Here is a 23,347-nt window from a genome sequence, read left to right on the forward strand (position 1 = left end):
CAATGATTGTGAATGCCACTACAGCCAAGCTAAGCTCAAGTTGTTTGGACTATTCCATGCCCTGCACAATGTCCAGCTTCATATTTTTGGCATGCAGAATTTAGTTGTTGAGGTGGATGCACAGTACATCAAAGGGATGATTAACAATCCCAACCTACAGCCTAACATGACCATAAATCATTGGATTGCCAGAATTCTTTTATTCAACTTCAAGCTTGTACATGTTCCAGAACACAAGCACACAGCACTAGATGGACTTTCAAGGAGGCCAAGAGCAGAAGAAGATGAGGAGGGAGATGAGGACTATGAGGATTGGGTAGATGAGTGTGGGGCCTTCACTGTTGAGCTCTTGAATTGTAGGGAAGCACATTTCAAGTCTCAACCTTACCCCTTGGGAATTCTGAGCATCATGTCAGACTCATCTCTCCCCCTGTCACAGAGTCTAGGTATCTTTACCACTGAAGAATTGATGCCCAGAATCCTCAAGACTGAAATTCCAAGGTCAGAGAAAGTGAAGCAGAGAGAGGAGAGGATGAGAGTGGTGAAGGAGTTTTTGGAGACAAAGAAATCACCAGAAGGGTTGGAAGAGGTGGAATTGGAAAGCCTAGTGTGTCTTGCAACTCAGTATTTCATGAAAGGAGGGTAACTGTGGAGGAAGGATCCCCAGGGACAGCATCAGCTAGTGGTACCCTCACACAAACACCTTGGAATTCTCTGCCAGGCCCATGATGACCTAGGGCACAAGGGTATCTTCTCAACTTGCATGCATTTGCTGACTCACTTTTGGTGGCCCATGCTAGAGCAGGACATCCATTGGTATGTTAAATCATGCCACAAGTGCCAGATCCACCATTTGGATTGCATTCATATTCTGCCAGTTGTTGCCATTCCCAAACCCCTATTCTACAGGGCGTATACAGACATATCATGAGTCAAAGCACAGTTCAGTGGTGAAAACCAACCAAAACCAACACAAAAGACAAAAGAGTGAGTGGTGGTGTGCCTATGCAGTACCTAGATGGTAGAACCTTTGATTTGGGTGGGTTTTTGTGAGCTACAACACTCAAAGACAAGTGCTGAGGGTTGGGGGTGCTCCTGATGAAGAGGGAGCAAGAATGTGATAGAAAGTGATAGGGTAGACTGCTGTCAGCCTGCAGAAGGATGGATGGTGACTTAATTCAATGTGCAAACACTTGGTAAGCAACTGGTCACTGATGAGTAAGGAATGTAAGCAAGGGTAATCATCTTGGAAAGCATTGGTAAGCATTAGTAAGGATTAGCAAGCCAAAAGGCAAAGGATCAGTAAGCAAAGTCAAAAGATTGGTAAGTATTGGCAATAGGTGAGTCAAAGACAGTCAAAACATCAAAGTACAAGTCAAGTGATGTCAGGAACTGGGAAAGTGCACTGGAATCACATTAGGTGGAGGCTGTGCATGTCACATCTCAAAGAGATCACTTCTAGGCCAAGGTGGGATGACAGAGAGGCAGTGCTGATCTGATGCTGATATAGTACATCCAAAAGTGGACAGGGTGAGTCAGATGTCAACAGGGGTCAAGCTTTGGGGGTCTGTGAGGTGACAGGAGCATAGGGGATTGCAACTTTCCCCCCCAAACCATCCTCTCAGTGAAGCAAATAAAAACTTCATGAATGAGGCTCTGTTGGAAGAGAGGATGAAGGGGGTGTGTCTTCTGCTGTATCTTGCAACAAGGAGGCAAGATGTGCATCATACTCATCATGGATGCAATCAGGGAGAGTGGAGAACAGTAGATTATACTGTAGCTGTCACAATCTTGGAAGAATGATGGATGAGACCAGTATGAAGACATTGCAGGGAGCAGGGAGGAAGGATCCATATGCTTCTTGGACTGGAGAGACTGAAATGACCACATAAGACCTTTCCAAGCGAATGACAGACCTGAGGCAACCAAAGAACATCCTCCTAGAGGTCATACTGACAAAAAGAACATGCTGTCCAAGCTGGATGGGCTGAAAGGGCACAGACAAGGGTGGGATGTACCAGGATGCTTCAGGACAGAAGCTGGTAGGAACTCCTGGTAGATATATGTAGCCATGGTCCCTAGCAAAGGGGACAAGCGAAATGAGCATCTTTTGGAGGGAGTGCTGTAGAAATGTGTGGAGTGTGCAAATCCTTTCCAATCTTGGAAGGTAAGATCGCGTGGCTGAGCACTACAAGCAAGTGTGGGAATGGTCTCTGTATCTGCAGAAATGGTGGAGATATGTCAAAAACTGGAATGCCATACATGGGTGCTTAAGAATTTTAGCCAGCACTTAACTCACTCCCTTTCTTTTTCTCTGGCACTGATGACTTGTTCTTGTGTGAGGGATGACTGCTGACATTTCTGGCTGTCCTTCTTTGCATGAGGGCTATGGTCTTCATCTCCATTCATCAGCTGTATCCATGTCCACCTCATCAAACACCTTTGGTGTGTGACAATGTTCCTAATGCCAAAGTCAAACAGCTTTCACTACATCACCCAGGCCTATTGTTCACTCACCAGTTACCCCAGGTGGGTTATGCTTTGTGCAGAGACAGCCAAGTCCATTGGAAAGTTCATTTTCAAACAGATTTTGTGCCATTCAGGTGGCATTGCAGAGATTGTCACAGATAACAGGGGACCATATGTCCTTGCTCTCAACTGGCTCTCCAAGACCTTTGGAATTTGTCACATATGCATCTCCCCTTATAACTTGCAGGCTAATGGAGTTGTTGAACAGTGGCATTTTCATGTAAGAGAGGCAATGGTAAAAAGTTGTGGTGGGGAAGCATTGACATGGTCAGAGGTTGCCCCTGCAGTATCTTGGGCAGAACAGGTTATGGTCCACAAGGCAACTGGGTTTTCTCCATTCTATATGGCTCATGGTGTCAAACCCAGACTCCCTTTTGATCTGGTCAAAGCAACATTTTTCACCCCTTTTGAAGTGGAATTCTACTTGACCACAGATCTCATTGCTCACTGTGCTCACCAACTCCAGAAATGCCCAGAGGACCTTGCTCACATCCATGATCTGGTCCTACAATCACACTTTGCCTCAGCCAAGGATTTTGCTCTGTTTTGCATGTTCTATCAAAGACTTTAACTTTGAACCAGGGTTGCTCATCCTCATTCAGAATTCCTGCATTGAACTAGAACTTGACTGGAAAACCAAACTGTGCTACCTAGGGCCTATGATCATTGTCAGACACACAAAAGGCAGCTTGCACATACTTGCAGAATTAGATGGTGCTGTCTTGAAATTCTGCTTTGCTGCCTTTTGCCTATTCCCCTATTTCCTGAGGAATAACACTCATATTGAAGTCACCCAGCTGACTGGTGCTTCCATGCAAGACCTGGATTGCCTTGAAGATGATTTGTTCCCAGACCCTATGCTCACTGGCATCCATTTGGATGAGTCAGATGAGTAGCCCATCTTTCTTTTTTCCTCCATTCTTTCCTTTCTCCATTCTTTCTTTTATCGATACCTGTTTTATCTCATGTATAAAATCTGCACTGCTCACAAGAAATGCAAAAAAAAAAAAAAATTCCACAACACTTCTACCTTCAGAAGTCTTACTTTTCCTTCCCTTACTGTAGTACTAATACTGACACATGAAAGACTCTTACAATTTCGGAAAATACAAGTATGAAAAAAAGACAAAAAAAAAACAAAAAAATCCCCAGACACTAGTACACTATTTACAGGTCCTGCAGTTTGTCCTTCAACCTTCACAACTCCTCCCATCTAGCCCATGCAGTCTCAATCTGATGTGTTACCTGCCTTGCCAACATCTCCAGCAGCTGGTAGACCTGCTCCAGCTCGAATTCCTCACCCTCAGCTCTCACCTCGAGCACTTGCAGATGTTTGACAAAGCTTGCTGTTAACCACTCATGTGGGTTTTCGACCTCCAGAATTTTGGTGACCAATGGAGTGGCACTCTGGACTGCCTCTTCAACACCTCCTGGTTCATTTAGCAAGCCAGTCGCAGTTGCAGAAAATGGCTCAAACCTGATTTGCAGTTCATTGAAAGGGAGTGTCAGGGGGGGTTCATTGACAGGGGCTGGTGAGAACAAAGGTCCAGGTGTTGGAGTAGCCCCACAGAAAAAGAGATGAGGGGTTGGTGAAGGATTGCAAGGGGAGGAACATGGTTCTGGGGTAGGCAAACATGTGGGGGTCAGATCAGGTTGTCATTTTTGAGGTGGAATGTTCAGAGTGAGTTTCTGGGCAGGTCCAGTCACAGGTTCTGCTGGGGCTGCCTTTGAGGTTGTAATCGATTTGACTTGTTTGTGGGACAGCCCTGCCTCCAAAACAGTACCAGAGTTCTTTCACTGAAGGTGGTGTCAACTCATTCCCTTGTGGAATTTCACCTGTGCAATACTCACCTTTCTCCCTACTCCATGAGAGCATGAGCACTTGCGCTTTTCCTTCCTGCGCCATTTGCAGGACAACTCTGGCTCCCTGATGCACACAAGGTTTGCCTGGGCACACATCTTGCAGGGCTTGTTGTCCCAGCTGTGCAAGGTCCCTTTGTGGAAGAACCTGCCTCACCTTTGCCTTCACCATCACCCTCATCATTGTCAACATCATCAGCCAGCTTGTCCTCCTCACTGGTGGCCTGTGGAATTTTCATTGAAGTCAGCAGTCACACTTGGGGTTGTCAAGGACATAGAATGCACCTTCTGTTTCCCTTTTCCCTTGCTCACACTACCAGAGCCCCCCCCAATCAAACATGCAGCTCCTCTTGACAGGCATCCTTCAGTGTCATCTGGTGCACAGTCTTGACCCTCACCTCTTTCTGCTTGGCCCTGGGTGCCCATGGATGGTGCCTTGGCCAACCTCTCAGCCTCCAACCATGCTCTCTCCTCTACCCACTCCTGGTAGTCCCCAAAAAGGTCATTGATGTTGAATCTACACTGCCCTTCTGGCCACTGAAGATCTGCTATTGCTATAGCTGTTGGGATCACCTTGTTCTGCTGTATCACAGATTCTTTGGTCATGTTGTGTAGGTTGGTGTCATGCACCTTCAGGATGGAGATCTTGTTCTCATCAACATACTTCCACCACAAGTAGATGCCAGCCTGGGGATCAGTCAGCACATCATGTTGCATGGGTCTCTAGTGCACTCACCCAAGTCTGGTCCCAGTCCTCCACCCACTCATATATTACCTCTAAGCTCTCTTCAGGCCATGGCACTGCATCAATTTGCACCATAATGTGTCTTAGAGCTGCTGACAGCAAGGTGGTTGCCTGGTCCCTCATGCTGCATACTGGTCACACATCATGGATTGAGTAGGCTTGCATATCAAAAATTGGGTATGGGCTTGGGTAGTGGATACAGGTGTGGCTGGGGAGTGAAAGTTTGACAAGTGGTGAGCCACCTTCTGAGTGCATTTGAATTCCACAGGGCCATCTCATACAATGTGGAATTTCCCTCTGCATGAGGCAGAATTCCAGCCATGTGCCATCATTGTTACATAAAGCCTGCTGATATTCTGTGCTCATCTCTGTCACATCTCAGTTTGGTCTGACCAAGGACAGTCAGCATTTGAAGTCCCCAGGAGGTGTAGGGAGCCATATACTCCCTGAGGCTGGAACAGGAGTTGGTCACTAACTTCTGCTGGCTTTCAGATGCTTTTGGGGTTCTTCCCACTTGTAACCTCACGTTGCCTCCCAACCCCTGTTGCCCAGCCATCAATAAGCTGATCCAGAAATTCCACATTCGCCCAGAGTCATCTGGAATTCAGTAGCCAAGCCACCCCCAGCCATGTCACCACTCACCCATGTCAGTCACTTTTACAACAAACTCTGGTTCATCGAAAAATACAACCTCCCAACATGAAAGATTGCCCACCCCTGGGAATCCAGGGGCTACAAAGGAAAAACCACAGACTGGGTGATGCACATTGCATCCTTCCAAGCCAAGATTTTGGGGAAGAACTATGCACATCCACACCTACATCCTCAAGCTCAGGAATTGGGAGTCCCTCCTTCTCAGAATGCCCTGGCTCCAAGAACACAACCCTATCATCAGCTGGACAACCCAAAAGCTGATTGGCTGGGGGGAACTCAATCATGGGCTGGATAAGAAGAACCACATCCATGGTACTAATTTCACTAGGACCATAAAAGTCAACAGGACCTTGATCTTGACAAAACTTGAGGCCTCACACATTCAGGCAGATGTAGAGTTGCCCCCAGAGTATCAGGAGTTCTCAGTAGTCTTCTCTGAAGAAGAAATCCCTCTTCCACCTCACCAAGGTTTCCTCAATCATGAAATTCACCTGAAGCCTGGCTTCCAGCTGAAGAAAGGAGCAATCTACCTGTTGTCACTCAACAAGAACCTTAAGTGCAGGAAGATTTGCCCCTTAAAGTCCTCACAAGCAGCCCCTGTCTTTTTTGTAGGAAAGAAAGACAGGAAGTGACAGTTAATCCCAGACTACTGCTACCTAAATTCTCAGACCATCACCAACTCCTACCCTCTCCCTGACATAAAAACCCTCCTTGACAAGCTCACTGGCTCCTGCTACTTTGTCAAGTTCAATGTCCATTGGGGGTTCACCAACATCCAAGTGAAGGAGGGGGACAAGTGGAAGAGAGTGTTCATCACCCCCTGTGGACTCTTCAAGTCCACCATAGTGTTTTTTGGACAGTGCAACTCCCCACCTACCTTCCAGTGGTATATGGATAGCACTTTGGGGGACCTCAAGAGAAAGCAGAAAGCAGTCATCTTCATGGATGACATAATGTTACACTCAAAAGTGAAGGAGGGACTACATGCAAATGTCCACAAGTTCCTGTGTGTTGCTACAAAGGAACACCTTTGCCTTAAACTCAAAAAGTGCACCTTTGAGGCCAAAGAAATAGAGTTTCTTGGGTTCATGATCTGTCAGGGTCAGTATGAGCCTTTGGAGATCAAGATTGAAGCCATCAGAACCTGGCCCACTCTGACAACCCTAAAGGAACTCTGTTCCTTCCTCAGGTTCTGCAACCTCTATTGGCAGTTCATTTCTGGTTTCTCGCAGACAATGCACCTGTTGCACAACCTCTTGAAGAAAAATGCCAAATGGACATGGGGAGCTGAGCAGTTGACTGCCTTTGAGGCCCTCAAGAGGGCCCTCTCCTCAAAACTGGTCCTCCACCTCCCCAATCTCCAAAAACCTTTTGTCCTGCATACTGACAGCTCTAAACTGGGCACCAGAGCAGTTCTGTCACAAGCCAATGACTCCAGAACCTTACACCCCTGTGTGCACATGTCCCAGTTGCTTACCAGAGTGGAACAGAACTACCAAGTCTATGACTTGGAAATGTTAGCTGTCATGCATGCCCTCAAGCAATGGTGCCCCTATCTACACTCTCCCCCAGAACTGACCAAGGTCTACACAGACCATCAGAATATTACATACTATGTGCAACCACAGAAGCTTATGGCCCACCAGGCCCACTGGCAGGCCACCTTGCAGGAGTACCCACTCCAGTTCATCCATGTTGCAGGGACTAAAAATATTGCAGCTGACACCCTGCCCTGCCACTCTGACTTCAATGTGGAGCCCACTACCATCTCCACCCTACTCCTGAAGGCAATTTGGCTTGAAGGGGGGGGGTGAGACCTCCTGTCACTTCCATTTTCAAGCTTGATCTACCTACCAAATGCCTACCTGAGGAAAAGCCAATGGTTCCAAAAGGAAAAGGACATGTCTTCCAGCTAAATGCCAATCTCTATGAGAAGGCTAGGAAGTCTTTGGCATCCCTGACTGTACCCAAAATGACAGAAGGATCTGATGGCATAAGGAGAAAAGGAAGAAGAATATTCATCCCAGAACCCATTCACCAAGATGTTCTTCAGCAGTATCACAATCTGCCCATGTTCAGGCATCCCAGGGTGAAAGCAATGATGAAGAAGATGAACAAGTATGTGTGGTGGCCCAGAATGTACCAGTCCATCAGGAAGTACCATGCCAGATGTCCTGTCTGCCAGGCTAACAAGGTCAACATGCACCTGACAACACTGCCAGTTACCCCACACAATGTTGCCAAAAACCCCTTTCCATTCAAACAGATCTCCATGGATCTCATAACTGATCTACCCCTGTTGGGAGACAAGTATGACTCTATCCTTATGATCATTGACCAGTGTTGACAAAAGGTGCATTCTTCCTGCTGACCACCAAGACTGTTGACAGTGTTGGGATCACTGACCTCTACCACATCTACATCTACCCACATTGGGGGGTACCCAAGGCTGTTATCTCAGACTGCAGTCCACAGTTTGTCTCTGCCTTCCCAAGGGACCTTTACAAGGCCCTTGGCATTGAAATGAAGGCATCCACCACTTACCACCCACAGACAAATGGGGAGGCCAAACATGTCAACCAGGAAATCAGTACTTATCTTCGAACGTACTCTGACCAAAGTCCCCACAGCTGGCATGTCAAACTCCCTGATGCTCAAATGGCACACAACTCATGTGTGCACTCATCCCACAGACACCATATTCCCTCATGTACAGGTTTGACCCTGTGCCATACCCCACCAGTCAAGCACCTGCTGAGTCACTCACAGGAGATTGCCTCAAACAGCTGGCAGCCAATTTGGATGTGGCAATAATTGCACATAAAAATGTGCAGGAATTAATGAAAGCCCAATCAATACAGAGTTTGCCATAGGAGATAAGGTGTGGTTTGATGCTTCTGACCTAAAAAGGGATGTCCCATCAAAGAAGCTTGCCCCTCAACATCATGGTCCATTTTTAATTTCTGAATGGATCTCCCCAGTGGCATACAAGTTGGTACTACCCCCTAACTGGTGTGTCCACCCCATTTTCCATGCAAGCAAACTCACCTCCTTTGTTGAAACAAGTGAGTATGGTCTGGCCAAACCCCTGCTGCCTCCTGAACTGGTAGGAGACAAGAATGAATGGGAGGTCAAGACTATTCTGAAACACAAACATGCCTGACATGTCAAGAGCCACAGTGGTGAAAACCTGCAGCCAAAATACCTCTACCTGGTAAAATGGCTCAGTTTCCCACATAACCAAAATAGTTGGGAATCAGAAGACAACCTTATAAATGCCCCAGAGGTTCTCTCCAAGTACAAGTGCATCCACAACCTCTGAGATGTCATATACTCCCAACTATGAAAACCCCAGCTCAGACTACTTCAATAACAACTTCTTCACTGACTTCAATGAACCCTACAATCCTTCATGCCTCTTGGCCTCCTTTGAATGCCCCAACACCCCTCTACACCTCTCAAGCCCACCTGTGCACTCCCCCCAAGCAGTACATTCCACATCCCCTGCACTACCCACCAACCCCACACAAGGGACTCCCTACCAACCCCTTCATGACTCTGTCACCTCTATCATGTGCCCATACCCATACTCAGTTGTTTGTTCAGTCAGCAGTACCCAGTGAGCCTCTAAGGATGCCTGAAAGGGAAAATCCAAGGCTCCACCTGCCACTGAACCTCACTATGATGCCACTTACCAGTCTTGCAATACCCCCCCACTCTCCCAAGCCAGTTACAGATCACCAACCCCTGGCCCTAGCACTGGTCCATCCTCTTCAGCACCAAGGACTGTTGAACCAGCCATACTGTCAGCCAGTACCCCTGTCCCTCAACCAGGAACCAAGCCCTGCCTGGTACCTGAGGCAAGCCTCTTCCTCAGTTATGTTCAGGTACTTAATGACTTTGAGCAGTGGGAATCATGCAGCTGGAGAGCAGGAGAACAGCACAAGCATCTTCAGGTGCTGTCCAAGATCTTTGGAAGCTCAGAAATGATCAGCAAGTGCATATACGACCAGGTTGCCACTACAGAGGGAACCTTTGAGGCCCAGACTGCTAGTGCCCTTGATACCTCCAATGCCACCATCCTCCAGCAGGCATTGCAGACTGAGGAGTCCATCATACATATCATGCATGGGGATTTCAGGCTGTCCCTAATTGATTCCTTCCACTCCTTTCTCAACCAACTCCCAACCACTGATGTGGTCAATGGCCTCCTCACTTCTTCAACTCAAGCAGCAAAATGAGGATGTCACATACCTCAGGGGGATAATGGAAAGAAAGAAGAACAAGAAAGCCCCAGTAACTCAGGGGGTTTACAATGCAATGGAGGAGGTAGCCTGCCTCAAAGAGATGTCAGCCTGGGGAGTGGCCCTCACAGCCAGGAGACTGGACCAAGGAGTGTATCAACATGTGACAATAGCATTGGTGCTAGTACTGGTTTGATGTGCATCTTGCTTCTTAACATGTTCCTTCTAACTGAGGCAACACTTTTCTTTGCAAATGTCCTAATGACTGCTAGCTCTGACAATAAACTAACTTTATCTAAGCATGTCAAAAATTGGGTGAACATTGTTGACACAAGTTCTACATGATCTTCAAGTGCCAGTGCCAGTCCTCACACATCAGCTGCACCACCTCCATCCACAAGTACCCTCACTACAAGTACTATCAATGTTGAGTCCCATGTATTCAATCTTAGCTCTCCACTGCCAAATGACCCCCAATACAACTACAAGTTCAAATCCCAACTACTAGAAAACTTCAACTTGCCACCTGACTGCAAAGATGGCAAAGCTAGCAGGCTGGTGAGACCTCTGGTTTTGGACATCCCCACTCTTCAAAATGTTCTCATTGAGTATCCTTCACATTGAAATGGTTTTTACTCATGTGATGGTAGTCTCAGTGCACTGCCACAATGGCCAAGGATTGTGAGGCCAATGATACTGCCACCAGACTCACCAATGTCAAGAGGAAAGTAGCTGAGTTGGAATATGTCTCAACCTCTGAGGTTGAGGGTGATGGCATTGATGATAACTGCAGCAATCTAGACAATGCCATCTGTGTTTTGGGGTGCAAGAATGCTGTGGCCAAGGTATGTGCTAACCACCTTTCCCCATGTTCCTTCATCTTTTATTTTCTTTCAGTCATGTGTCATAGTTACAAAGGGCATGCCAAAGAAGATCAAGATACAAGCTTGTGACTCTATGTCCAGCTTATTGGCCACATCTACTAGCAAGAGATCTATCAGAGTGAGCAATTCATTGAGTCAAGTGCAGACTGTCCCTGCACAAGTGCATTTCAACAATTTGGATCTCCCCTCAGATCTGCATAAAGATCAGAAGTGGAAGAGGGAAGTTATCCCAATGCTAATCCTATGGGCCAGAAACCAAGAGGATGCATTCAACATCACCAAGCAAGACATTTGCAGGGCTCTACAGGAGATTATGCCAGTCATATACCCCATACTCAAGAACATAGCAAGTAGCATTCTTCCCAGCTCACCCATGGTTTCCATCCCAAGTCCATTTCATTCTGACTTCATCTGTAGCTGACCATGTTCACCATAGGCATCTCAATGCTTGTGTGATTGGAGGCACAGCTTTGCCTCCACAGCCATTGCACAACTCATAGCTTTCTTCCTCAATCCTCAAGACCCATCACCCACTGTCACACACCAAAGGTGTTTGGTGAGGTGGACATGGATACAGCTGATGAATGGAGATGAAGACCATAGCCCTCATGCAAAGAAGGACAGCCAGAAATGTTGGCAGTCATCCCTCACACAAGGATGAGTCATCAGTGCCAAAGAAAAAGAAAGGGAGTGAGTTAAGTGCTGGTTAAAATTCTTAAGCACCTGTGTACAGCATTCTGGTTTTCAACATATCTCTGCTGTTTCTGCAGATACTGAGACCATTCCCACACTTGCTTGTAGTGCTCAGCCATGCAATCCTGCCTTCCGAAATTGAAAAGGATTTGTGGACTCCACATGTTTCTACAGCACCCCCTCCAAAAGATGCTCATTTCACTAATTCTTCTGATATGGCCACCTCCATGTCAATCATTTTGCTTGTCCCCTTTGCTAGGGACCATGGCCACATATATCTACCAGGAGTTCCTACCAGCTTCCATCCTGAAGCATCCTGGTAAATCCCACCCTTGTCTGCACCCTCTCAGCCCATCCAGCTTGGACAGTGTGTTCTTTTTGTCAGTATGACCTCTAGGAGGACGTTCTTTGGTTGCCTCAGGTCTGTCATTCACTTGGAAAGGTCTTATGTGGTCATTTCAGTCTCTCTGGTCCAAGAAGCATATGGATCCTTCCTCCCTGCTCCCCACAATGTCTTTGTACCAGTCTTGTCCATCATTCTTCCAAGATTGTGACAGCTACAGTATGATCTACTGTTCTCCACTCTCCCTGATTGCATCCATGATGAGTATGATGCACATCTTGCCTCCTTGTTGCAAGATACAGCAGAAGACACACCCCCTTCATCCTCTCTTCCAACAGAGCCTCATTCATGAAGTTTTTATTTGCTTCACTGAGAGGATGGTTTGGGGGGGAAAGTTGCAATCCCCTATGCTCCTGTCACCTCACAGACCCCCAAAGCTTGACCCCTGTTGACATCTGACTCACCCTGTCCACTTTTGGATGTACTATATCAGCATCAGATCAGCACTGCCTCTCTGTCATCCCACCTTGGCCTAGAAGTGATCTCTTTGAGATGTGACATGCACAGCCTCCACCTAATGTGATTCCAGTGCACTTTCCCAGTTCCTGACATCACTTGACTTGTACTTTGATGTTTTGACTGTCTTTGACTCACCTATTGCCAATACTTACCAATCTTTTGACTTTGCTTACTGATCCTTTGCCTTTTGGCTTGCTAATCCTTACTAATGCTTACCAATGCTTTCCAAGATGATTACCCTTGCTTACATTCCTTACTCATCAGTGACCAGTTGCTTACCAAGTGTTTGCACATTGAATTAAGTCACCATCCATCCTTCTGCAGGCTGACAGCAGTCTACCCTATCACTTTCTATCACATTCTTGCTCCCTCTTCATCAGGAGCACCCCCAACCCTCAGCACTTGTCTTTGAGTGTTGTAGCTCACAAAAACCCACCCAAATCAAAGGTTCTACCATCTAGGTACTGCATAGGCACACCACCACTCACTCTTTTGTCTTTTGTGTTGGTTTTGGTTGGTTTTCACCACTGAACCACACTTTGACTCACACTGCCAACACTGCAAAACTATTACTTGATCATTTCACATTCTTATATGAAGACCTCAACATGACTGTTCCTGAGAAAGCCTTCCACTCCATTTTTGTGCAACAGCTGCTGCTGAGCAGCCATTTGACTGCAACCAAAGGATACATTCAAGTCCCCACTCTTGACACTTCATCTTTGGTGAAGCATGGTGTTGTTGGTGCTCTTGGACTTTGTGCTGCTGCAGTAACATTTATCAAGGCATTGTCATAGCTACAGTATTGATTAGTTTTTTAGCTCTCCCATGGCTTGAACCTCATTAGATCTGGTGATGTTGAGCTCAAGTCCCATGTCAACATCAAAGATGGTATTGCCAATGTGGCAATGAGGTTTGTGCCAACCCCCATCAAATACAACATGGCTTCAGGGAAGGATAGCAAGACTGTGTGCACATTTTCAGACCAGAATTGGGGAGCTTCAATGAGGAAGTTTATGGGGGCCACCAAAAGAAGATCTATTGCTCAGCTTCAAGCCATCATAGAGCTCACCCTTGCTTCACTTGCAATAGGGAAAGAACTTGACCCCAAGCTGTTGAGTGATGCAGGATCTGATGACAAGTATGCACTTATCTGTAGGTTTTCATTCCCTACTGGTTATATGATCCACTGAGTCCACAACAGGATTCCTAATATGTCTTCCCAATTGCTATCACTAGTCCATCTACATTTTTCAATCCCTCACTTTTACTGTTGCATAATCTACTTCACTGCTACTTAGCATGTGCTTAGCAGATATTAATTGCACCCTGTTGCTGCTTATCTGCTTGACAGAACAGAACCAATGTTATTTCAAGTAAGAAACTAACAAGCTAAGCACACATTAAGTAAAAAATAAGCAGTGCTAAGTAAGTAGCCAGCAGAAGGATCTACTTATCCAAGCAGGCAGCTTGGCAGTTGGTATGATAAGCAAGTGTTAAGTCAGTAGCTGTCAAGTAAGGATAAGTAAACTCGTGATTTGCTGATGTGTGTTATCTGCGAATGTTTGTCATGACTACAGCGAATGCCATACCTCTGGGCACTTCTTATCTTCCATTGGCAAAAAGCAGGCATCCCGCGGCGCCCCGCTGACCTTCGTTTGATTCCGGTCACTCAAAAATAGCAATAACAACAGTATCTAAGCATCTGGAGGGGTCTCCGGAATTACTCCCATATTAGACAGTTAATGCCCCCCTCGGGCCCCCCCTGGCCGCAGTGTCTCGGCATTCCCCGACGCGTACCCCTTGGGTGCGGGTGCAGTTGGAGTTGTGCCACACTGTACCCATACCCGTGACTAAAATACCGCGGTGTTACCTGTACCCGTGAACAACCCTACGCTCGAGTCGAACTGGCATTATTAAAATTGAGCAAGAACGACAACTACTCGAACGCCTTCGCAACGCCTTCTCTGCTGTTCAGGTTCAGAAAAAACACGATTGATGAACTCCTCAAGCACTCCGTGACATCCCCGATTAGCCGTTTTCCGTTTCAACTCTTTATTAAATAATCTATTAATGACTGTAACCGTCCGGTTGACTTTGCCAATCGGTCTAGCAAGAGGAGGTTGGCTAGGGTGTCGCTTCGTCGGAGAGATGTGATTCTGATGTCCCCAAGTCTCTGGTCCACTATTGCGACACATCCTTTGTGGTCTACCTCTCTCATGATAGCACATGCGAAGACAAGTCGTGAATGTCCACTCGACATCGAAATATCCGACTGGCGATTTACCAGAGTTCTATCGGCTCCTTGGCCTTGTTATCTGCTGTGGCCCTCAAAACCCTTCGGCTACAATGTTCTTCTCTAGGGGTACCACTGAAGCTGCATCGATAATGTTGCTCAGAATGCTAACATTGTCTGGGCTGAATTGTGGAACTCTACCTCCTGACAGTATCCACTTGCCACTTTTCCAGTCTTTCATGATTCGTCCTTGAAGGTCCCATGTCATTTTTGGGTGCCATTGTGATTCCAAGGCTCGATCATTTCACCTACTTGCCTCCGATGCTCAGCATCAACCGGTCGCGGGTATTCGAGGATCTTAGAGGAATGCCCAGCATCTTCGCCTTCGATATGCTCGGAGCTCTTTTGATTTCGCGGACGTCAAGGATACTGCAGCTGCCTACGCGGCGTCCCCTGGTGTACGCCATCTAGAAATGGAAGCGCCTGCTGGCCGAAGATATAATTAGAGGAAAGTTCTCAAACGCTCAGCATCACTGCCTTCCAGATGCTCAGAGCTCTCTTGGCTATGCAAACATTGAAGACGCTGTAGCCGCTGTACGGCGTTCCTTGCTGTACGCCATCCAGATATGGAGGTGTCTGATTTCGTTGCTTTTTGCTTGGTGGAGCGTGAAGACGTAAAGATATTGCTTTGACCACCGTGGGCCACCGGACGTGCCTTGAGCACTTGTCCGTCGAACAGTTCAGCTGCGCAGATCTCGGTGACGGCCTCGTTAAACGACTTCGCATTCGAAAACTCCAAGGCCGACTTGCTTTGCATATGACATAGTCTGAGTTCTCTACTGAAGAAGGGCTGACCGTCCCGTGGTTGATCTCATTGTGCAGCTCATTACGTAAGTATTGCCTACTGGAATTGAGGGGCGTTCCGCTGACGCTCAATCTGACGGTGCGCCCATCTGATTTGGTACGTGTTTCATCCATGCATGCGGAGTGTTGTGGGCTTCTCAGGATCTCTATGGAAATCCTCCTATCGCGGGTATGGTTGAATGGGTAGTAGGCACTGAACTCGTATGTACAGGTACTGGAATGGTAAGTGAGTGGGGGGACAAGTTATTTTCCCGACCACCAGGATCTCTGCTCTGCTATCTTCAACCTGGCTTCGCTCCTGGGGGCTTAGGCCTGGGTTACATAGGGGAAACACCTGACCCATATGCCTATCAGTTCGCAAATACGGTGCTACCAATGGTATCGTCCTTGCTCTGCGAGATCAGTGACGCCGGTGAAAAATAAGGGGTGGGTCGACCGAACTTATCATTCAAGTGTGGATGTGAGCGGCACCTTGGGCTGAACCAAGTGAAGTGCTGTCTGGGGCCGGCTGGCATTGCCGTTGTGAGCCTGGTATAACCGTTGTTGCAAACCCAATCTTATGCAACAATCCTACCAGTGGCTGTCTCCCTCTCCCTGCGGGATGAGTAAACACGGGTACGTCAGAGGAGAAGATGAGGCTGGAGGCCTGCAATGTTACATCGTCACGTATGCAAACACGCCAAGACACTGATTCAATTTGCTATCGTACACACGAGCGATCAAGACATGGATACCGTTCGTAGGTTTTACATTAACATACAATCTGAGGCATCATCTCAAACCCTCTTTGCTACGGTGAGGATGTCTTTGCCAACTCGCACCTTCGATTCCTTCAATGGTATTTCGATGTCGTTGCCGTCGTCGTCCTTGCCAGGCTGCATGATCGGCGTCACGGTCACGCCACCGCCGAAGATGAGGCAGTGGGTAGATCCTCCGAAGTGGAACATGCCCAGCTGATCGCCCTTCTTGAGTACCTGACCCTCCTTGACGGTAATATCGCAAGACGACACCTCGCATAAGCCAACACCCACGAAGCACATCAAGCCAACGGGCTCCTCAGCTTGGATAAAAATCAAAGCACGGGTAGATATGGCCGTGACGAAGTCCTGCGAGCGAGTAACGACGTCTGGATCCTCCTCATCGTCCCAGCGAGCCGCGAAGTAGGTAGGCGGCGGTTGGTTACCATGATTCATGCCCGCAATGAGGCGTGTCTTTACGACGGTACCGTTTACGGGACTGCGCCAACGGTGATAATCGAGAGATGCAAGCATAGCCTGGATAAGAGTCCCGCCGACGAAATGGTCAACAAGTTCATCTTCTGCGAGCATATGGTTGAGGGAGTAAGGGGTGTTTTTGAGCCAGAATCTATCAATCCTCTTGAGGTTGGAGTGGATGTGGTTGATGGTGGACGAGCATGCTGAATTAACGATCGCTGGGTCCTCAGGAAAAACAACGGCGCGGTGGGCGGCTTTCAACTCCCTGACGAAGAAATCGTCATAGGACTTGTAACCGTAGTGAGGATCGCTGGTATCACAAATGTAAATGCTGTCAAATGTCTGCTGCGCAGGGTCTCCACCAGCGTACTCGACAATCTCATTGAGCGCTGCCGTACTGAGCCAGCCGCCGTCTCCACTGTGAAGGACCCTCTTGGACGCTGGTGACGCGAGGAACTCGTTCCATTTCATGAATAGCCTGTAGAATTTCTTATTTACTCCAGGGTGGGTGAACGCGATATAGCCCGCAGGAGTGTTGCAGAAACGTGAAATGACAGCGTAAAAGGGAACAGACGCCGCCATGTCGCTCGCACTGTCCCCGCCATGGGAAGGTGCTGTCGTCAGGATCGTGTCGAACATCTCCATTAGGTCCTCATAGTTGTTGATCTAGACTGAAATGAGCCGCGTAACGGTCACAAAAGCCAAAATTATATACCTTTGCATTACCCGTTCCATCAGCAGGCGGGGGAGCCTGCTCGAACATCGCATTGAACGCATCGTAGACCACGCGCTCCTTTTCAATGTAATCTTTGAATTCCTGCACTATAGTGTCCAACTCGCGGACAGTGCAAACAAATTCCTTCTCGCCGTCCCGGACGCGGTAGTGGCACCGCAGGGTGCGGGGGTTAACGCTAACGCCGGATTTGCGTATCGCTGACTCCAGCTTCTCCCCCACCTCCGCGACACGCTTGCCGGTTTTAGGGCTACGCCCATGGACGAGACAACTACGCCCGTAGTATTCGTCCACGAATCTGTCAACGACTGCTCGGTCCTTGGGAAGCCATCTGCAGACGGTGGTTTGGGGCATGTTCAATGCTGATTACTGTCAGTATGAAAGTGTGGTAGTACCACGAGTTGAAAGAAACCCACGAGTATGACTATTGTGATGGGGAACAGATATTGCAGAGACAAAAGCCTGAGGAATGAAGGAAAAACCTGAGCCCTTTTATCCGATCCAGCCAGCCGAAGTGTATAGGGCAGGCCACGCTGAAGCAGCAATGCGATTGGAACTTTCGCTTTTTCTCACAAGAACTCCGTGTCAGTTGACCATGGAGCAAACACAATTTCGCCCCCGCTGTGTGGAATGATACGTAACCGAGAGAAGGAATGGGGAGTACGGAAGCAAAACGTAAGATCCGATCAACCCCGGAACGTTGAAACGAAATTCCCTGCAAATCACGATTAGACCGGTAAAGTGACACATCGCCGATACTGATGATCAGATAAATAATCATGAACTAGATGGCATTGCAGGTATCTGTCCTGGAAATCGTGGAAGAGTTTACGCTCTGCTGCCTAGCTGGATCTGGAAGGACCGTATAGTTGATGCGCCATGGACCTGTTAACATACCTGATTGCAGCACTAGAGTGTGGCTAACTGTTGATCACTTCATATTTTTGGGTCCTATAACACCATTGGACCACCTTGCCAAACGTTCCTCTCGAGGTGTTATTGCCGTTGCTGTCGTCGTGGTCGTGCTCGTTTGTGGTAGTCATGGCCGTTGAGGTTGGCACAGGACTTAACCCATTGACCTACTGTAGTAGGCAGTAGTGTTGATCCACATTTGGCAGGCATCATTCTTCCTGTCATTAGAATCGCGGCATGCGAGAAATGCTGTCATGGCTATATACATCCTTACTAGATATATCGTGTAAACGAGGCTCAGCTGTTGTGTTCTTCTTCGGTCAAAATACCACAGCATTCCTCCACATCTAGGCATTACTCGGCAGGCATCATTCATCCTGCCATTAGAACCGCGGGGAACGAAAGCACTTACTAGAGTTCAGGACCACACCTTTTCTTTTCTCCAAGAGTAACATACTCCATTGATCATGGAATATAACCGGATAGAGGGAAGGGGTAGACCGAAAACCATCGTATGCGGCATAAAGTAGCCCGCAAAGACCCTTTTTCTTCATTCTTCGTGTATATATGGGCAGTGAGGCGGCTCATTCTTGAGCTGAAGCAAAGGCTTGTTAGCGAAATCAAGAAGGCAGACCACCTCCGTCAGTCAGTCTCTGAATCTCTCGAGGACCCACTCGAATTCCAGCAAGTACATACGCACTGACACCCATTCAGATAGGCAAAACCCACGTTTGAACCAGTCAGGTGATATATGATCTTCGATTGACAGTTACATGTCATAGAATGGGGGTGCCACTAACATACTGGCAGTTCAGAACGCCGTATTACATAGATATTGGTAGGGTCACTTAACGTTATTGGGCACATTGTCATCGTTCGGATTTCGTTCGGATGCGACTGGAGAACTTCACCATGTTGCAGGTGCCCGTTTTGGGCAACCGGATTTCAGATCTCGCAATTTGGGCTGGAGCCTTGATTAGTAGCTACCTTGATAACTACGGCCTAGCAGTACTACATTTCAACAATATTTTTTGTACTGAGTGCAGAGTTCTTCATCAGTCGACATACCACGAATGATTTGAATAATTTCCCTGTAACGTTCACCGGCAAGGAGATTTGAGAATTCGACGACACAAACTACCCCCTCACGGTACTCGTGCAATGCGCTGCTCAGGGCAGCACCGGCTAGTGCAACGAGACCATCGATAGTAGCCGCATCGTCGACGTCCAACGACTTGAAGAGTGCTCCCGGCATTGTCCAGGTGGCGGATATCAATAGATGGGTGAGGGCATGATGCCCAAATCGTCGGGGAGGATCCTATGTTGGTTGTTAGCAGGGAGTGTAGTTCAGCAAACAAAGTACATACCTCCGTGTATAAGAAGTTATAATCTCGAAGTAGGTGTTGGATGCGACCACAGACAGATTCTCGGATTTGCGTTTGGTCGAGCAAGAGGTCATCGTCGCACACATTGATACCATAGCCGATTAGGACCTGCGCACACGCAACGTTCTTGAAGAGTGTTCGGATGCTATTAGGTATTTGGAGAACCTGAGAGATCGCTTTGCCATCTTTGGCTCTGTCAAGGACCCAGTGGGGATCTGGCATGGCAGTCACGAAGCGTTGCGGAATGAATGTGAATAACGCATACCTGTTATTAGAGTTCTAAGCGCGTCAGTGATTGCATCCTCTGCGAACGAGTTTGCTTCGACTTGGGTGGGGAAAATGTTTGTACAAACGAGTCGGCGGCGCATGCCATTTTTTGCTTCCTGAATTACCTTGCTTAGTTGATCTGGTGGGAGTTGCGTTATATTCTGAATTGGGGTTTCGTCGGTTTCGTTCGTTGGAGCTTCGGGAGTTGGTGGCGGTAGTAGTGTAGAAGTTGGCGGAAGCGTGCGACGAGTTTGGCGCCGGGACGTGATCGTGTGATTGGCTCCTGCCTGGCTTGAGATTAGCTACAATACCATCATACTTAACTCATAAATGACTTACTTTGATGACGCCGATGTTGACAAATGAACCACGCTCTGTTTCAGAGAAACGTCGTGGGCCATATGCAAAGACACGCCGGATGCCACTTGAAATAATAGGGTAAGGGCTGGGTCGTGCAATTTGGGAAATTCGCTGGGAGCCCTCGAACGACAACTCCTGGGGGTATTGCAAAATCGATGGCGTCGGAAGACACATTGGCCGTATTGTCGTAGCCAAGTCCGGTGCCCCACAGAATGGGAGGGCGTCACCAGCCGGGTGATGTGACATCGGGGTTTCTGAGAGGCGATCGCGCATCAAAGTTGTGCTTGGCGGGGCTGGCGTCTCAACTGCCCATGGCGCTGTCATATGGGCGAAGGCTGTTGAGTATGACGTCGGGTGAGCCATCGATGATGAAGGAAGTGGATAGTCGTATGATGTGCCGTCGGCCACCAACGATGAGGGAAGCGTATAGTTGTATGTCATGCGAGCAGCTGTCGACGATGAGGTTGCATATGTCTCATCAAGCGGCTCTTCATGAAGTGCCAGCATAATGGGCTGAGAGGCTCCGCTGGGGTCTTCAGTGGTTTCATTGGGAATGCCGAGCTGAGACCCATCAGGCTGTAAGCACGGGTTAAGACCGCTGCCCTTTGCGGGTTTCTTCATCTCCTGTCAGTATTGTCAGATATGTCATGCTGAATTGGCAAGGAGTATGGCCGGCGCACCTTTCGTCCCCGATTCCCCCCCATCGTTATACAATGCAACCTAGTTAATTCAAACGTAGATTTCTCTCAGTGAATACAGGGACAATGAATGCAAATTAGGCAGGTCAGCGAGATTGCGCGATTTGGCAGACTTCTTTCCTCATTTAGAACATCGCCAGAGTGATAAAGACGCATGGACAGCATGCAAAGATATTACATAGCCTTCGATGTGGTGTACAATGCGGTGATACAGTCACTACACATTACGAGTCATAAGGCTTATCTGTGAAGTAATTACCGTCATTAGCTCGTAAGGGCTCAAGGTTAAGACCATATACCATTCAGAGACTTCCGTCGGAAAAAGAATCCCCTCGGGATCGCTCGTGTACGGAACCTCTGGGTCACTTGTGGGCGGGGCTGGTGGATCGCTTGTGGGGGGGGCCTCTGGGTCACTCGTGGCAGGGTCGCTTGGATATAACGGAATCTCAGTGTCACTTGGGTTAGAATCCTCTGTATCACCGGAATCTGCAACCCCAAAGTAGAAGCTCTGAGACTCCTCCGACTCGTCGAGGACACCCAGAGAAATAGCAACTTCCTCAGTGTCCTTGAAATCCTTCTGCATGGCGCCCAGTGCTGCAGCGTCTCTCTGCAATGCTTCCATCAAGATGTCCCTCTCCTCTGGGCGACCCTCAACCCCACCAAGATCTAGACAGCACTTCTTGAAAAATTCAAATCTAGACACTGAAGTAGTATTCTTCTCTTGGAGATAGTTGAGAGAACGGTCGAAGAAGCACTTCCACCTCTCAAGTCGTTCGATCTCCCATGTTGCAGTGATTATACGGTAACGGGTTGCTTCGCAGTCGGCATATTGAGCCATTACGGCCTCCCACAGAACATCGCTTGGAAATTGAAACTGTTCTAGTTCTGTTCTGGCTGTCTTTCTCCTAGCCTCTTCGACCTGGTAGAGCTTGAGTCAAATCTCATGAGGATTACAACCAGGAATACCTTTCCAGCTCCACCGTCTGCGCTTTGAGGGGAGTGCACGACAGCTGAAAAAGCCCTCCTCATAAAGGGGACCTGGGGCGATGAATGAATGTTGGTAGCACTTGCGATATGGAGACGACCTCAGGGACAGTGATGATGTAGAAGGGTTGGAGGATGTGGGGAGCTCAGAGAATCAGGGATACACCATTGATGACCTTGGAGGAGAAATATCCCCTGCAGAAAAGACTAGGGCTGACAGACTATGAGACAACATTGCAGATGCAATGTGGACAGAGTATCAGAGGTATCTAGCTGAACAGTAGGTACAGTTGATCTAGGTACCCAAGAATCAGAGGAATAGAAATGTTCAAGCTGTTTCTGTAAATAAACTGACTGGGCACTCTTCCTCAAGCTGAGATACCCCTCCACAGCAGCCTGACTTGTGCCAAACAAGTCAGCAACATCAGCCATCTCATTATCAGACAGACCTTCCTCCTCTGAAGCAAGGTGAATTGCAGCCATGTGTCATTGTGGGGATGTCACCAGAGAGGTTATAAACAAAGTGCCTCCAGCTGGTGCCTCAGTCATTGATGATGATGGCATTGCAGCCACAGCATCAGCAAGGGATAAAAGTGCATCACTGGCAGAGGTAGTTGCCTGGGGGCCAGATATATAGCCATGGCATGAGGTAGTCACTGTCCTCTTGGCTGGGGTTTTTGGGAGGGGGGAGAGCTGCATTGCAGAGCACTTGTGAGACATGGGTGTCAGCTTATTCTGGGTCAGACAACATGTTTAGTGGGCAAGAAGTATTCACACTTACCTCAATTGTATTATCCTCAGACTCTGTGTCCAAGTCAGTAAGGGTGGCATCACCTACATCCAGGCCATCAAGAGCATCTACAGCTGAGATATGACTAACAGGACAAAAGGCTAGACTACCAGTGGTAACTACACCATCAAGGCTCTGCAATGGCATCATACAGAGGGAATGGAGTGGTCTGCCAATGCTTCACACTCTTATGAATCTATTGATAGTTGTCAGTATAGAAACAGCCAGGTAATGTGGACTCACTTCAATGTAGGCATCCCAGACCTCCTTTGTGGCATGCACCATCTTGGTCTCCTCATTCCACCCAAACCCAGATGCCTTTCAAAGCTCCTTGACAACACCATAGTCCTTCTTGAGCTGGGGCATTCAATCAGCATGATAGACTCCTTGACAACCAAACTCACCTTGGCCCAATGTGTTTTGCACCATTCAA

At 47.9% G+C, this 23,347-nt stretch overlaps 6 protein-coding genes across 6 annotated transcripts; 2 read left to right on the forward strand and 4 right to left on the reverse strand.

Annotated features, from left to right (window-relative positions):
* Positions 1 to 3,726: 3,726 nt before the first annotated feature.
* Positions 3,727 to 5,209, reverse strand: F5J12DRAFT_896421 (uncharacterized protein; the record flags this gene model as incomplete). The annotated part of the gene is made up of 4 exons (XM_051747939.1): positions 3,727 to 4,058; positions 4,547 to 4,613; positions 4,675 to 5,076; positions 5,126 to 5,209. The coding sequence occupies 4 exons, from the start codon at positions 5,207 to 5,209 to the stop codon at positions 3,727 to 3,729; spliced, it is 885 nt and encodes a 294-aa protein (XP_051596416.1).
* Positions 5,210 to 10,700: 5,491 nt separating this feature from the next.
* F5J12DRAFT_896423 (uncharacterized protein) lies at positions 10,701 to 11,337 on the forward strand (the record flags this gene model as incomplete). Its single annotated transcript, XM_051747940.1, has 2 exons — positions 10,701 to 10,877; positions 10,930 to 11,337. 2 exons carry the CDS (start codon positions 10,701 to 10,703, stop codon positions 11,335 to 11,337), a joined length of 585 nt encoding a protein of 194 aa, XP_051596417.1.
* A 1,742-nt stretch (positions 11,338 to 13,079) lies between these two features.
* On the forward strand, positions 13,080 to 13,783 carry F5J12DRAFT_785560 (uncharacterized protein; the record flags this gene model as incomplete). Its single annotated transcript, XM_051743262.1, has 3 exons — positions 13,080 to 13,241; positions 13,293 to 13,626; positions 13,773 to 13,783. 3 exons carry the CDS (start codon positions 13,080 to 13,082, stop codon positions 13,781 to 13,783), a joined length of 507 nt encoding a protein of 168 aa, XP_051596418.1.
* Positions 13,784 to 16,347: 2,564 nt separating this feature from the next.
* F5J12DRAFT_726001 (Phophatidylserine decarboxylase-domain-containing protein) lies at positions 16,348 to 17,872 on the reverse strand (the record flags this gene model as incomplete). Its single annotated transcript, XM_051741687.1, has 2 exons — positions 16,348 to 17,451; positions 17,501 to 17,872. The coding sequence occupies 2 exons, from the start codon at positions 17,870 to 17,872 to the stop codon at positions 16,348 to 16,350; spliced, it is 1,476 nt and encodes a 491-aa protein (XP_051596419.1).
* Positions 17,873 to 19,361: 1,489 nt separating this feature from the next.
* Positions 19,362 to 21,273, reverse strand: F5J12DRAFT_855008 (uncharacterized protein). Its single transcript, XM_051746660.1, has 5 exons — positions 21,123 to 21,273; positions 20,422 to 21,066; positions 20,081 to 20,369; positions 19,499 to 20,030; positions 19,362 to 19,441 (listed from the first exon to the last, which is right to left on the reverse strand). The coding sequence occupies exons 1-4, from the start codon at positions 21,144 to 21,146 to the stop codon at positions 19,576 to 19,578; spliced, it is 1,413 nt and encodes a 470-aa protein (XP_051596420.1). The 5' UTR covers positions 21,147 to 21,273; the 3' UTR covers positions 19,362 to 19,441; positions 19,499 to 19,575.
* Positions 21,274 to 22,335, reverse strand: F5J12DRAFT_855012 (uncharacterized protein; the record flags this gene model as incomplete). The annotated part of the gene is made up of 3 exons (XM_051746661.1): positions 22,107 to 22,335; positions 21,440 to 22,059; positions 21,274 to 21,384 (listed from the first exon to the last, which is right to left on the reverse strand). Coding segments are annotated over exons 1-2 (680 nt in total), but the record flags the coding sequence as incomplete, so codon positions are not given.
* Positions 22,336 to 23,347: the final 1,012 nt, after the last annotated feature.

This window comes from Pisolithus orientalis (assembly GCF_024613125.1).
Source record: "Pisolithus orientalis strain OTSU chromosome Unknown F5J12scaffold_39, whole genome shotgun sequence".
NCBI lineage: Eukaryota > Fungi > Basidiomycota > Agaricomycetes > Boletales > Pisolithaceae > Pisolithus > Pisolithus orientalis.